We start from the raw sequence: 14,183 nt of genomic DNA on the forward strand, positions 1-14,183 counted from the left end.
AACTGCTGTGCACTAAATAAAAGCAGAAGGTTCCTACAGGTTTCCTCTGTTTGAGTCTAGCTGGCTATACAGTGGAAACAGATTTTTACTGGATATCTTACCTGTGAGCAACACTTCCTTTCTTGATATCAGAAATAACTAGAGGGTCCCCTGGCTTTCTACTGGATGGAGCTGTAATAAAGAATAGATACAAGCATCTGTTGTTATTTTTATAAATGCATACAGGCTAAAATTATATCTTGAAATCAATATTTCCTACACATTATTTATCTGCATTGTATTTCTCCCCTTCCTCTATTCTATATATAGATTAATACAAATGGCAGCAGCATGTCACCAAGACTGCAAAGTCTACTTTTTAAAAACTAGAAAATTCCAGAACTAAGGTGACTAGTGCAAAGAGAATTTAATCGGGTATGTCTGAATTCTGGATTAGGCCAGGACTCAACCATGTGAAGATACCACGGCACAGCTACATGATACCTCATAAAGTAGCTCCAACGTACAAGGGAAGATTGGTGTCAGCAGATCCCAAGCAGAGCTGTTCTGGCAAAATTTCTAGAGTGGGCTATACCACATTCTTTACGTCTGCTCTTATCTCATTCAGTGTTTACAGCAGAGGCATGAAGATAGTGCTGCCTGGATGAGAAAGCAGCTATCTGCTTTTCAGTGAATCAGATACTGTGGATAACTGCCACACTTAGGCTTGGCTGACACAGTCACCACATCTACACAGATATAGCTGACACCATGTGGATGCTTGCTTCACGATGACTCGTTGCTTCTTCTGAAATAAATGTGTCCCTTTTGTTGAGTAACATTTCTCCTCTGTGCTGCTGCTGAGCATTAAGCATTGCACACTTCTGCCCACTTTGGACAGTGCAATGAACCACTGCAACTCCAGTAATATTCAAGTTAATACCTCACCTCTTCTTAGAAGTGTCTGATGTTATTCTCTATTTGCTGGCTGTCCATCATCATTAAAATGATGTTCTGCTCTACAATGCCAGTCACTGCCGTTCTTTAACTACTTGTGCAAAAGCATTTGCCAGGTTTCCCTTGGCAAGTTCTGCAGGCCGTTCACAGTGCAGCTTAGCAATTTCATTTGACTTTTGGATCTCTGGGTTAGCTACCCCAGAGGAAGAAAAGAACAATGACTGACTGCATCCAGAGGACTGATTCTTGGCTCACAACTTCAGTGAGTGCATTGCTTTGGACAGCTGATGGGATGCAAGCAGTGGGATCAGAAATTGAGAACTGGTGAAAGACATGTTCTTAGAGAACGGTGTGTCACCTGTCAGGATGCACACCGCCTAGAGCTGCTGAGGTGAGAAAAGAGTCCACAGCCCGACTCATGATTCTTCTCTTTGGTAGAAAACAACAGATCCACTTCTACAGCAATCATGAGGTGTATTAATAAAGACATTTCCAACATAGTGCTCTAACAGATCTTCTTAACGCTGGCTGCCCTGGCTGAGAAAGCCTCTGAACGTCCACAAGAATTGTTTAAATACTGGTGATGTGCCATATTTCATATGTAGCATCTTGAAAGTGCAGAAGACAGAAGTCTGAAAAATTTCAAGATCTTTTAGAAACTTCTCTAAAACAGCAGGCTTTCAGGAAAGTGCATATGTTCCAATTTGAGAACAGCAGTTAACTTTTTGCAAGATATCTGACTTTCATAGCTTCTTTCTCACACTTGCATGCCAGAGGTCAAATATGTCTTATATGTCAGTTCTATGATTTACTTGAATACCTTGGGAAAGCCTCCCAGTGGTGTCTCCCAGTTGGTATCTTGTTAAAATTCTGAAATATCTCTTTTGTAAACTTTTTTTTTAATATAATGTTTTACCTTCTGTGTTGTTTCATAAATCTCTGAGGTCACGTGCAAGTACAATGCTTGTTCTTTGAGATTTGTGTGTTGAGACACTTTTTATTGAACTGATTTCAAAAATTGTCAGTACTAAAGAAAACAGTCCTTTATTGTTCCAAAAAGAGAGAAAGAAATCAAAAAAGGGCAGAGAGAACACTCAAAATGTGAATCCACAGAGTACATAGGGAGACAAAGGATGAGACGTTGTACACAAACTTATTAAAGTTTCAAACTGAAGCAGCCTGAACCAGCTGCATTTTGTCAGTTACCCTGTAGTATTGTCTGGTGGATGAAAGTCATTTTGCAGGAAGCAAACACAGCTTGGTGTGAAACGAATTCCCCTACGCTGACAAGCCCTTAATAAGCAGCTATATCACACTTTGTAGGTTTGTTCTGGTAGTTCAATGTTCATGACAGACTTAGTACAAACTATTTAAGTTCTGTTGCACAGATAAGGTCTTCAGTTGCCTCCTTAACTTTTGTACTGCACATCACTGCTGCCTAAGACTGCTTCCCAAACACTAGCAAATAGACTGTCCCCTGCAAGAAGATTGAGTAGTGTTTTCCTCATTTTATAGATAAGGAAAAGAAGCACAACATATTTTAAGTCAAAGTACGACCATTTTTCAGTGAGCAATTTGAGATATCCATGCCCTAATTTCTTACAATAGTTTGTATTATGTAACTGTTTCTATGTCCAAAGCCCAACTGCTGGCATTTTCAGCAACAGTTGTAAATGCCCAGCATTTTTTCAAGAGTGACTCCAGGTTCTCCAGTGTTTCTCCAGAAAATCAAGTAGTCACGTGTGGAAAAAGTCTTTTTTCTCCCTCTGTCTTTTTCGTTTTCCCTGTGAAATGACTGGCATCACAGCACAGTTCTATCACAAGGAAAAGGAAAAAAATAATTTCTCAAGGGTAGCATAAAACTTTCTTGACCGTGAGATCACCTCCTTTTGCTTTTTGCTGTCTCCTCCTCATTCATTATGCAGCCTTCATCCCCTCTGCTATGCAACAGTTTCATTTCACCCCAGAGAGTGGAGAAGGAAGAACGAGAAAGCAATATTTGACCACTGAATTAAGAAAGGTATCCTCACAAATTAACACAAGATGTTTGAAGTGACACTATATGACCTTAAGCCTCTAGTTTTGTTTCATTTCAGAGTTATTTTTGATTTTAGAAAGCATTTAAAAACAATCACTATCAAACATTAAACACTATCAAACCTGTACTTGTAAAGACCAAAAGCAGGCACAAAAAAATTGAGATCCAAGTGCAGAATTACATGTGGAAGAGGACAGGATGGAAGAAGATAAATGTGCTGTTACTAGAAAACACTGCAAATTAGGAACCCTGTGGTCTAGTCCTGGGAAGGGCTCCAGTCCCTTGCATAGTTAGTCAGTCTGCTCACAATCCACATCAGATCCATTTTACTCTTTCTTTCCTTGCCCACGTCAGAGAATGAGAAGCCTCATGCATGAATATGCATCTATCTTCCTGACATTACTTTCTTTCCCCTGCTTAACAGCTCCTTGTCACATCTGCTTCTTTTCACTCACCTTACTGCTCACCCACATCCAGCCCTCTTGTTAAAGTCCCAGCATCCCCATCCCATTATCACACCTCAATCTCTTCCCTTGTCTCTTGTCTCCCTGCTATGGCTCTTCTCAGTTTCTTTCCTTGTCCACTGAAGATCTCACCTTTTCTCCTCTGATCCAGTTCTTAGTCTACTTACTGTTGAACTCCTTTGGAGCTCTTACAAAATTTGTGTGATGAACTACAAGAGGACTGAAGAGTGCATAAAGTTGTAAATTCATCACTGCAGCTAGAATTTTGATCTTCAGCAAGTTCTCTCTTTATAAATGATTCTGTGATCCCACTTCTCAGTCACAGGCCTCTATTCTACTTGTATTGGTAAAGACACACTCAACTTGCCTATTTGTAATTCCTACTTAGATGTAAGTTCAGTGAAACATCATCAGTTTTGTAGATCAGTTTTGTAGTGCCATTATGTTAAAAATTAAAACCTCTTCCTTATTTCACTGTTAACTCAAATAAAAGAATATTGTGACTTAAACACAGACTCTGAGTGGCTATTCACCCAGCCAAAATCCCCATAACAGGCACAACCTATCTTCAAGTTTAGCAGTTCTATTAAGCTCCAAACAAAAAACATCTTGTCTTGGGACAAAAAATATTTTTTATACAAATCCACTTACCCACAAGCCTGGTTAAGTGGAATGGAGTGGAGTAGAATGGCTTGGCATGGCAGAGCACAGAATAGAATAGTTCAGCTGGAAGGGACTTTAAAAGATCACCAAGTCCAACTGCCTGAGCAAAAGTTATTTAGGCCATTATCCAGATGGCTCTCAAACACTGACAGGCAAGAGGCAGTAACCACTTCACTGGGAAACCTGTTCCAGTGTGTGACCACTGTCACTGTAAATAAATTTTCCCTACTATTCAGTCTGAATGTCTCCTGGTACAGTTCTGTGCCGTTCTCTTGTGCACATACCTAATTTATCTAATTCTACCGACGTTTTAAAATTTATTCTACCTTAATGAGAGTTACATATATACTACACATGAAGGAATAGGTCAAGCCTTAGGTCTAGCAAACGTATGGCCTCTTTAAATGTTGGAGAGGATACAAATCTGTTACAAGATAATATTTCATCTGAGACATGGAAATGCTAACCATCTCATTCTAGGAAAAGAAAAAAGAAGTTTTTTACCAAAACAAGCATGAGCTTATAGCTATCCATAAATCTATAAGGATCTACTGTCTGCATATTATTCCATCACTGTGGTCTTAAAGGCAAGCACTGTCACTTACAGCTGATGGTGATGCCAAGTTCCACGTTATGCTTCTTTGGTAGTTTTACATGAAATGTTCCACTGCTTGGTATAACTGATTCTGTTTAAAAAAAAAAAGATACAAAAAACAACTTCAAATGTTAAATAATTTATAAGACACAGCAATTCTCATTTCATGGAATGACACATGTAAGTTAATGAAATCACATCAGCATTACGAGTCAGCAGGAAATATGGGTGCTGAAGTGAAGAAAGTAGGACATACAAAGTATGATTTATACCTCTATTGGTAATTTCACAGTAACTCAATTTATTTTCCTAAGGTTTAACTGAATTTATGGAGATTGCACAGACCAGCAGTCAGCTGAGACTGCATGATTTTAGCTGGTATGCAATTTTTGTGAGTGTGCATGAAAATTTTAGGACTGGCAGACAGATTTTAATTAGAAGGAAAGGAGATCAAGTCTTAAGAATTTCAATTCTTTGTTGCTGTAGGTCTAATATATTTTTAACTGTTTGCTAAGGCAACTGGATGGATTTTACATCCACTGGGAAGAAAGAGATGAAAACATCACTAATGAAGAATCATCTGAAGATGACAGAGCCAAAAAAAAGCCCCACACAGCACTGCATTTGAACTCTGACTTTCTGCGTTACTGCTTCTAAAAGTCAGGGCCCTTGCTTGAAAAGGAGGTAATTAAAATTACAGCTATGTAGGTATGTAAACATATAGGTTGCAAGAGAGTCTAATTATCTAATTATTGTCTAAGAACACAAGTCTGGGAACTGAAATACAAACCTTACTGTCCCTGTGACTTCAGGTATACTTAGATGTCATTTTTTTTGTTATTTTGTTTTCTTACTTTTTAGTATTCCAATTCCTATATATACAGAAGCACATGTTGTATTTGGCCTTTTTTTTTTTAGTATACTAAATATACATATACTGAAAGATCACAAGAATTGCAGTAAGGACATTTAGCCTGCTTTTGGCATCATGACTTACAGTATCATTAACAATAACTATACTATGGAAAATACAGCACATCCAACAAGACTTCTAAGGAGCTACTGTCAGACGAGCACATAAGTCTTAAAGTTTTTACTATTTACATAGTGGGATAATGCACATGGATTAAGTGTGCTTGCTTGATTTACACAATTTGTGGTTACACAAGCATATTGTGTGCTTAAACACATTACAAAAAAAGGAAAGACAGAAGTAATAATAAAGGTTCACCAGTAGTGTTAACAATGACTTTTCTAGCTTTTACTAATGCAATTTCTACAGTTTTAATTAGATTGTTGATTTAAGATAGTGTTAAGTGAAACTCTGCAGGACTTTCTGCTTACCCATCCTATTATAATACTAGTAACACATTGTCTAGCAACATATTTCATTAGCTGGCCTGTCTTGGCAAAGCAGAATACTTCTACCTCAGGGCAGAAATATATCTGGAAATAACTCAGAGAAGAGACTGTCATCAGATCTTTCTAAGGACTTGTCATTTCTATTTGTGTTCTGAAGTATGTTGCAGGGCTATGTGGAATGAGAAAGCTGCACAAAAAGACATGCTTCAAATAGGTCACTTGAAAACTCAGTGGTGTGTTTGAGAAGAAAGTCCCCATCTTTGATGCCTAACACTTGCAATATACTTGGGATTTATTCCCATGCTTTTCTTGCAAGACAGAATAACAGTACATTCATACCTGCAACATCAAATTCTATTTCCAAAGTGACCTTGTTGGTGATGGAGGAGTCTCTGAGCAGTTGATTGGCCTCATCAAAAGTGCTGTCTTCTGTTGGGATACCGTTTATTGCCACTATTCTGTCTCCAATTTGCAGGACCCCACATCTTGGTACACAATGACACAAAACAATCATCAGATGTGCGTGTTACCAGAACCAGAAATAGCAGACACACTCAGCCTAATCTTAAAGAAGAGGTGGCAGAGCAGCACCGCAGTCTGCCCAGGCACTGGGAGATACCAGCTGCCACTGCCCTTCTGCATCACGACACTATCAGTACCACCAACATGGGCTGTGCTTCTCAGGTGTCAGGGCCAGGAGGACGAGCACAGCTTGGTGCCTCCACTCTACCCACAGACATCAGCTCAGGCTCTGCCTCTAGGCTGCACGTGTTGCAACTCTGCCATGGAGGCTCAGAGCTGCCTATGCAACTCCAACTGTTCTGCATGATCTCGTGGAATGATTAACAACATACATAAAAATACAATTGAAATGTTGCAAAGAAATAATTACTAAGACAGAATTTTCTCAGATCTTGTTAGGCACCAAAACTTAACAGAATGGGCTTCTTGTTGCACGCTGAATTTTTTTATTTGTCTTTTAATATCTTTTTAGCTTTTGAATGAATACAGCTCCCAGTTTTCTGCTGGAGGGACTCCTCTGGATGATAAAAGCACTGGTGCTTGCCATTCTTCTTATGGCTGATCAAGCATGTGAAATACCACTATCAGAACAGACAGATTGTTACTTGTCGTTCTTCCATTGAGCAAAGCCTTGCAGTTTCTCACAAATTGAAAGCAACAAGCCCAAACCACCCCAAGGAATGCTCACCAAAATGCACTTAGCAGTCATCTAAAAGAACCTCACCTTTCTGCTGGACTGTCAGACTCGATATAGGAAATGAGAGGAGGAGAAGACAAGGTCTCAGTAGCAAACACGCTACCCTGGAGCTGTATCCCAAACCCTACTACTGGGTCAGCTGTCAGCACTACTTCTGTGGTTTCTGTGTGGACGACCTGCCCAGCCAAACCAACAGTGCTAGAGGCTAAAGACACTACAAAAGAGAGCAGACCAGGAGGAAAGACATTCAAACACAGCAGAAATTTCATTGCTCTTTGAAAAAAATTGATGTGTACAATAAATCTACTCAACAAAATATCCCTTTTAAATTCAATTTAGGCTATGGTTTATACATGACATACAAACAGTTAGGAGTTAAAAAAGAATAGAAAACATCTGGTTATATGTTACAATACAAAAAGATAGTTTATGCACTGAGCAAAATACATTTGTTTGACATTCCCACCCAAAAACCTCATAACACCCTGAACTCTGGTTGCATTAAGTTTGAGGCATGGATGAGCGGCGTTTCCACAGTCGCTAAGGGATTTGAAGGCACAACCCCAGCTGTTATTTAGGTTGATTCCCATGAGCTCTTTTGAACGTCTCACAGCAATGCAATGTTTTTAGCAACAAGGCACACACTCCAGTCTTGCTTACAAGAAAGGATTCCTTTTTCTTGTACACTTTCTTGTACACATCAACTAACACGTTTACTACATGTCAGCAATATGCCAGGCTAACTGGGTAATCTAAGCTGAACCAGCCTCTCTGTTTTAGCAGCACGTAACTCTAAAGAGATTGTGGGGAAAAAAAACAAACTTCCATGGGATCTCTCAAAAGGAACTGGGGAACCCTCCACTGAAAAACATGGGCATCTACTTCTGTATTTTCAAGATGCCTGTACTCCTTATTAGTCCCTTTCTCTATTCTCATTCTGAATAGGAAGTATTACAGAATAAATCCAAATAAAATTAACATCGAGATTCAATGCAATTATGTATGAAATAAAATTGTTTTTGTTTGTTTGTTTTGCCTCTTCCTAAAAAAGGTCTTGTTTGAATCACTGTTTCAATTCCTCCCGTGACAGAATACTGTCTTTTCAATTTGCCGTACACAAAAAGTTACATGTTCTCCCATTCCTGCTCAGACAGGAACGTTACAGTGCTGTAATAACAATCATTAATGCTGAAGAAGATATTTAACCTTCTCATGTTATGAATCTATGCTATCACCTCTCTAACGTTCCCCAAGACCCACCATTGCCTGTATTAGTTACCAAGCATTACATAAAAGCTTACGTTTCTGCTTTTTTGTTTGGTTCTTTGTTTGTTTGTTTTTAAATGTTGTGGGGTTTTTTTTGTTTTGTTTTGTTTTGTTTTATTTAGGTATGGAAGAAAAATTGTCCTTGTTTTTACATTATAGATAACACTAGCAGAACTATACAAAGATTACAGAGGTTCTGTGAATATTTATTTGGGACTGCAAGTAATGGACTTGCTCTGAAATAGTACCAAGTCTGACTAACGTGGAACAGTCAGCAATGATGACTCCAGAAGTTTCACTTGGCAAAATCTCATGAGTTTCAATCTTCTCCCAGCAAAGCTGCTTTCATTAATACAATTGACTCTGAAACCAACCGTCTTTTCCTTACTAAATTACTGTGAATTCTCACATTTCTTATATTATTTTTCCTTGGTAAGAATACTGCATTATTCTTTTTAGTCAATAGTTTTTCCTTTATCTACGCAAAGTAAGATACGCAAAAGAAAATAATAATCTATTCTTAGACATGGCCATTAGGTTTAGCATTTTCTGCATTTGAAAACTAAGTTTATCAAGTCCTCAAAACTTCAATGGCTAAGATATGACTAGAATAGATCAATTGAGAGTTAATAATAATAGGTTCCCTAACCCACCTTCCAGAAATATTGAAATTTAGGGCATTTAAGACCAGAAAGTTCCACTCTCCATGTCTTTAAGATTGTACACAAATTCATTGTTAGCTGAATCTTTGTTTCCTCTCACTTGTGTGTCCATTTCTCCTCTGCAGCAGGCACATAGATAAAGCTAACTTTCTTGCTCTTTTTCTAGTGCTCTACCAGGAACTTAAAGATCTCATAACTTTTATTGAAACCTTCAGGACAGTTGTTCTAAATTAAATTGTGAAACTACGTTAATTCCTGTGGGATTTTAAACTCACCCTGACCAATATTTTGGTGATGAGGACACTTGCAAGTGACCTTTAGGAACTCCTCCCTCTCCCAAAGAAAAAGTAATAAAAACAGCAGAGATGAAAATACTCTTTCCAAATCACATAACAAAAGCTATCTGCCAACTCTCTATAGAATGTCACAGATATCCAAAACCACAACTTAAAACTTACTGGAATTTGTAATTCAACAGTGACTGCAGCAAGAAACACTGCCCTGTTTTTTTAATGCACGTGAAGCTTCAGTCACCAGGGAGCTGCCTTTGCCAGGAATCCCAGAGCTTTAAGAATGGTGCATGAATGGGTAAGGGGCTACAGTGCAGCTGTCTGCTAGTGATACAGGGTACATTTTAGCATACTTCTATTTGTATCTGATTCTTAGTGACAATTATATGGGCTGGTTTACTGTATCCATAGAATATGTAAATCGTATTCTTGAATGTGAAGATTATGTACTTGTTACTATTATTCCTGCAGCTGTAAGAGAAGCAAACATGTTATCAAAGGTAAGTAAGTATACAGTGTCCTACTCTGAACCTTGGAAAACAGAAATTGTTACTTGTTCCTCCTCCTAGCAGCTGGCTTAGAAGTGCTGAGAAGCATACATGCCTAGTAACTATCAAGTAAGTTGTCACAAATTTATGTCTGACTTTCAAGTATTATTACAAATACCTCAGCATTTAAATTTTAACCAAATAATAGTCTAAGCATTTTTACAATGAGTATCATTTAAAATCAAAAAAGCAGAGGAAGAATAAAGATGGGAAACAAGTGGCACAAATAAAGCACATGACAGCAGGGCATGCCTTCAATTTATACAGCCACATAGTTGGAAAGATCTGCATAATTAATGCAATGACTGCAACTCCTGGCTATAAAAGTGCTGTAAGCCTTCTGTACCGTCATGCTTCATCATTATAAATTTTGGGATGATCACATTAATTTATGCAGCTTTTCCTAAATAATTGGCAATGTAAACTTTACAGCACTCTTCATCAATACATCCTTTTCTTCCCAAATGCCATCCAAAAGATTTATTCTTACCTTAAAAAATTCCTCGACTTTTTAACAACAACAACAAAAGGATCACTAAAATTAAGAGAACGTGCTGTTCCTTTTCTATGAAAAGGACAGCAGTCAGTGCTACCTGGCTTTCATGAGTCTCCCGCAAAGGGAGAGGAGTAACGTTTGCCAAGCCTTGTTGATAGCTGGTGGAAAGGTACAGGACCAGTCTTTCTCTGTCATGGTCACTTGTAGCACATTTAGTCCACTGAGCATCTCTTAAGCTGGTTGTTATTGCAGTCACAAGTACAGGCAGAAGTCTAGTAACAGCAGTAAGGAATTCCACGTAGGCTGAAAAGCAAGCTCAGAAAGGGCAAGCAAGCCTGGGTGGCCAGCCAGTTCCTCTAAAGTTATCTCTGATTCAGGGTTGTTAAGGGAATCACTGCTTACAGTAAAGCACAGTCAGACTCTGCCCAGCCAGTGACAGGGCTAGTTCCACGTATTTCTCAATGCTGCATATTCAGATCTCATGGTCGGGCAGATGCAGAATAAACCACTCCACAATAAAGCCTATTCTAAAATGTGCTAACTAGAGATTTGTTTAATCATTGCATACTCTCATCTCCAGAGATTCTAACCTTAAGAACATCTGAGGTGGGCTGCAGTGCTCATATGGCTGTCTCATTTTAATCTAATGTTATTGGCCTTCCTTTGAGCCTTTGCAGGGCAACAAATTGCAGGGTACTGAATGAAAAATATCTGAAAAATCCAACAACATAAGTAACAGCTGTCTCCAAGATGCATAATATTAAAATTACAGAAGGATTAACCATCCCTTGTTGTAGGCAACTGTTACAATACAGCACAGGCTAAGAACTGTATTTTGCATCCGGCATTATTTTATCATTCATGTAAGTTAGGGTAAGTGAAAAACTACTGCTGTTTCTCATACGAGGACACGTAAGAGCTGGATTTCTACTGGTTTCTACTGACTACTCATAGAATGGATGGACATACTATCTCCCCATGACATCAAAGGATGCATTAGAAGCTATTATGTCAAAATGGCTGATCAGAATAAAATAAAAAATGCAAGTAAATGTTATGCAAAAATATTTGCTTTACAAAAGAAATAAGAACAAGCAAACAACAAAAAAATGCAAGAATGCAAAACCTCAGTTCCTCTCTCAAACTCTTCCTCTCATTTCCATAGTGCCTGGGCTTGGTTGGAGACTGCTGTTCTGCTCTGATTTTGCTATGACCACGGGAAATCTTTAGTACAGGGCAGCAGCAGTGTAATGTGCAGTAGTTCAGTTTTTCCACAGTGGATCTGTGAACATTATTAGATGCATCAGATGATTACACAGCATTTTGCACTTCCTTGTTCTGAAGAAACTGAGCTGATGTTGATGCTGAAGGTCACAGGTTGACACATAAGCAAAAGGAGAGATGACTCGTACATGGAGCCTGGGAAACTGCACATTTATAAAGCTGTGTTCTTGGCCCAGTGCATGCTTCCAATATACCAAGTGGAACAGACTGACATATATTCACTCTGGCTTGGGAAATCATTGACTCACGGGAAATTCATGCTTTGAATTTCAGAGAGTGGCCAGAGACAATTATTTAGCTTTCACTGTTATTTGTCACTCTTCCTCACAAAAATGATTGTACCTGATGTGGTGCAGACGATAACATCAGAACTACCAATAAGGTACAGTGGCAAGCTCTTCTCATTTTGTAATACGATAGCTGAACTTACCAGCAATCTCTTTTTGACTGTTCAGCTATGAATTTTATTCCCCAATGAAAATGGGAAGATTTGAAAAAGGAATTTGAAAATCACTTCAGTAACAACATGACAAAGCATTGCAGGATTGACTGAGGGAAATATTGCTTTATGTATTCCAGATGAGATAGTTCAGCCATATGGCCTCTACTTATCACATTTTAGCTTTGGAAAAATATTTTTATGCTGTCTTTTCCCCACATCTAAAAGAAACACCAATTGTTCTCTTTTCTGCCTAACATAAATTAATTAAAGTACTTTGTACCTTTCTTCTGTATCTTCCCCCTCCTCCACCCATTATTGCACATTTTGAGCAGTTGCTGTTACCACCTACAGGAGCTTTTGAAGTCCTTCTTTTTCATCCTCCGCCTCATCATTGTCCCACGTGGGCTGGTGGAGTAGAGGCTGCGAGGTAAGGTCCCCATGTTCAGGGAACTCAGGCTGTATGCACTCATGGAGGTAGGAGAGAAGGATGAAGACACCAAAGCTGCTGCAAGAAATCAAACACTTGGCAAACAGCACTCAGCCTTCACAGAAGAGTGCGGCACATGCCTGTAACTCATCAATGAATCAAACAATGTGTATGATGCACAGCAATGGTTTGTGCACTTCTGATAACAAAAACATTAAACTGCATAGGTGACCCTGGGTAGAAGTACAGGTAGCATACAATGAAAATACCTGCTGAAAGCTAACAAAGATACTGTAGATACAGAAATTACATTCATAATACACATCTTTCTTCAGGAGAAGTATGTTAAATCAAAATTTTCAACACATATCCATGAATTGATGCAGACTACTAGATCTAGATATACTGATGTTAGAAATGTCTTTCTGTAGTAGGTAATTTCTGACAAAAGATTTGTAAGCTATGTTTTGCATGCAAATATTGCATTTTATATACACTACACAAACCTAATAGTCTACTCATAGAGCAGAAGAATGAGTTCATCGAGAATTGTCAAGCCTTTTCATGCCTACAATGGCTGTCTTGTTACAGAAAAGGCATAAAATGTCAGAAATAACCTTAGCATGGCTATGAAAAAGTGTAGCATCCATAAGACTGAGAAGATTTTAGTGCCTGAAATGAGAAAACTATGAGTAAAAGAAGTGAGAAAGGAGGAAGAAGAAGAGGAGAGACTACGTCAGCAGGAAAAGAAGTGGAACATTACGAAGGCTTTTTTGAGGAGACGTTTTCTGGAATTTCAATGCTGGCATCCTGCAATGGTCAGGGTGGTAGGTGTTATAATGGTGGTAGGTGAGAAGACTGCTGTGGCTGTTGGCACACGAATCCCAGGTATGTTGCCTGTTGCTTCTTTGAACCTTCACTGCCCACATGAAGGGATGATGGGAAATCAGAAAACAAAAGGACCAGAGAAGAGGGAAAGGTAACTGAATTACATAAACAAACAAAAAAAGTCCCCAAATGAAAATGAATTGAAAATAAAATAAATGAAATAATTAATAACCTGGTCTTGTCTTCTTACAGGAGATGCTATCTTGGGGAACAAAAATAACGTTTCCTCTAAGAATAAATACTTCTGATTGTTTTTGCTTGTTTTCTTGTATTCATTTTTAAAAAGATTAGTGTGGAATCAGTTTCTAATTTCCTTCTGGCTTTAGGAGCTAAGATTGCAAATTTCTTTAGAAAATACTAAAGTATCGTCTGTGATCACTAACTGGAGATTAGTAAGTCTCTATATTCAGATACCATACTCACACTATGTGACAGTCATTTCAATTTACTGCACTGGCATTTTAATTTTGACAGCATATATTGTTGGCAGTAGACTCTATGAACTCTATGCCACAAAGAAGTTCCTTGGCCCAGCAGCACAAAAATGCTATCCTGGAGCCTCATCAAAAAAGAAAACAAAAATCCAGAGCTCTTATTTATTAT

The 14,183-nt window shown here is 38.4% G+C and overlaps 1 protein-coding gene across 11 annotated transcripts in view; it reads right to left on the bottom strand.

Moving 5' to 3' along the window:
* Nucleotides 1–14,183, bottom strand: part of GRIP1 (glutamate receptor interacting protein 1) — a 307,239-nt gene that overhangs the window by 25,881 nt on the left and 267,175 nt on the right. For 5 of the 11 annotated variants that reach the window (XM_048933924.1, XM_048933928.1, XM_048933923.1 and 2 more), the window contains exons 10-14: nucleotides 12,615–12,770; nucleotides 7,305–7,491; nucleotides 6,398–6,543; nucleotides 4,707–4,787; nucleotides 102–171 (exon numbers count right to left, since the gene is read on the bottom strand). In XM_048933924.1, the coding sequence (XP_048789881.1) occupies nucleotides 102–171; nucleotides 4,707–4,787; nucleotides 6,398–6,543; nucleotides 7,305–7,491; nucleotides 12,615–12,770 (640 nt within the window). Of the gene's footprint in view, nucleotides 1–101; nucleotides 172–4,706; nucleotides 4,788–6,397; nucleotides 6,544–7,304; nucleotides 7,492–12,614; nucleotides 12,771–13,455; nucleotides 13,612–14,183 lie in introns of all 11 variants that reach the window. The other 6 variants (XM_048933931.1, XM_048933926.1, XM_048933930.1 and 3 more) reach the window with 3 other exon arrangements.

Source organism: Lagopus muta, chromosome 1, assembly GCF_023343835.1.
Source record: "Lagopus muta isolate bLagMut1 chromosome 1, bLagMut1 primary, whole genome shotgun sequence".
Taxonomy (NCBI): domain Eukaryota; kingdom Metazoa; phylum Chordata; class Aves; order Galliformes; family Phasianidae; genus Lagopus; species Lagopus muta.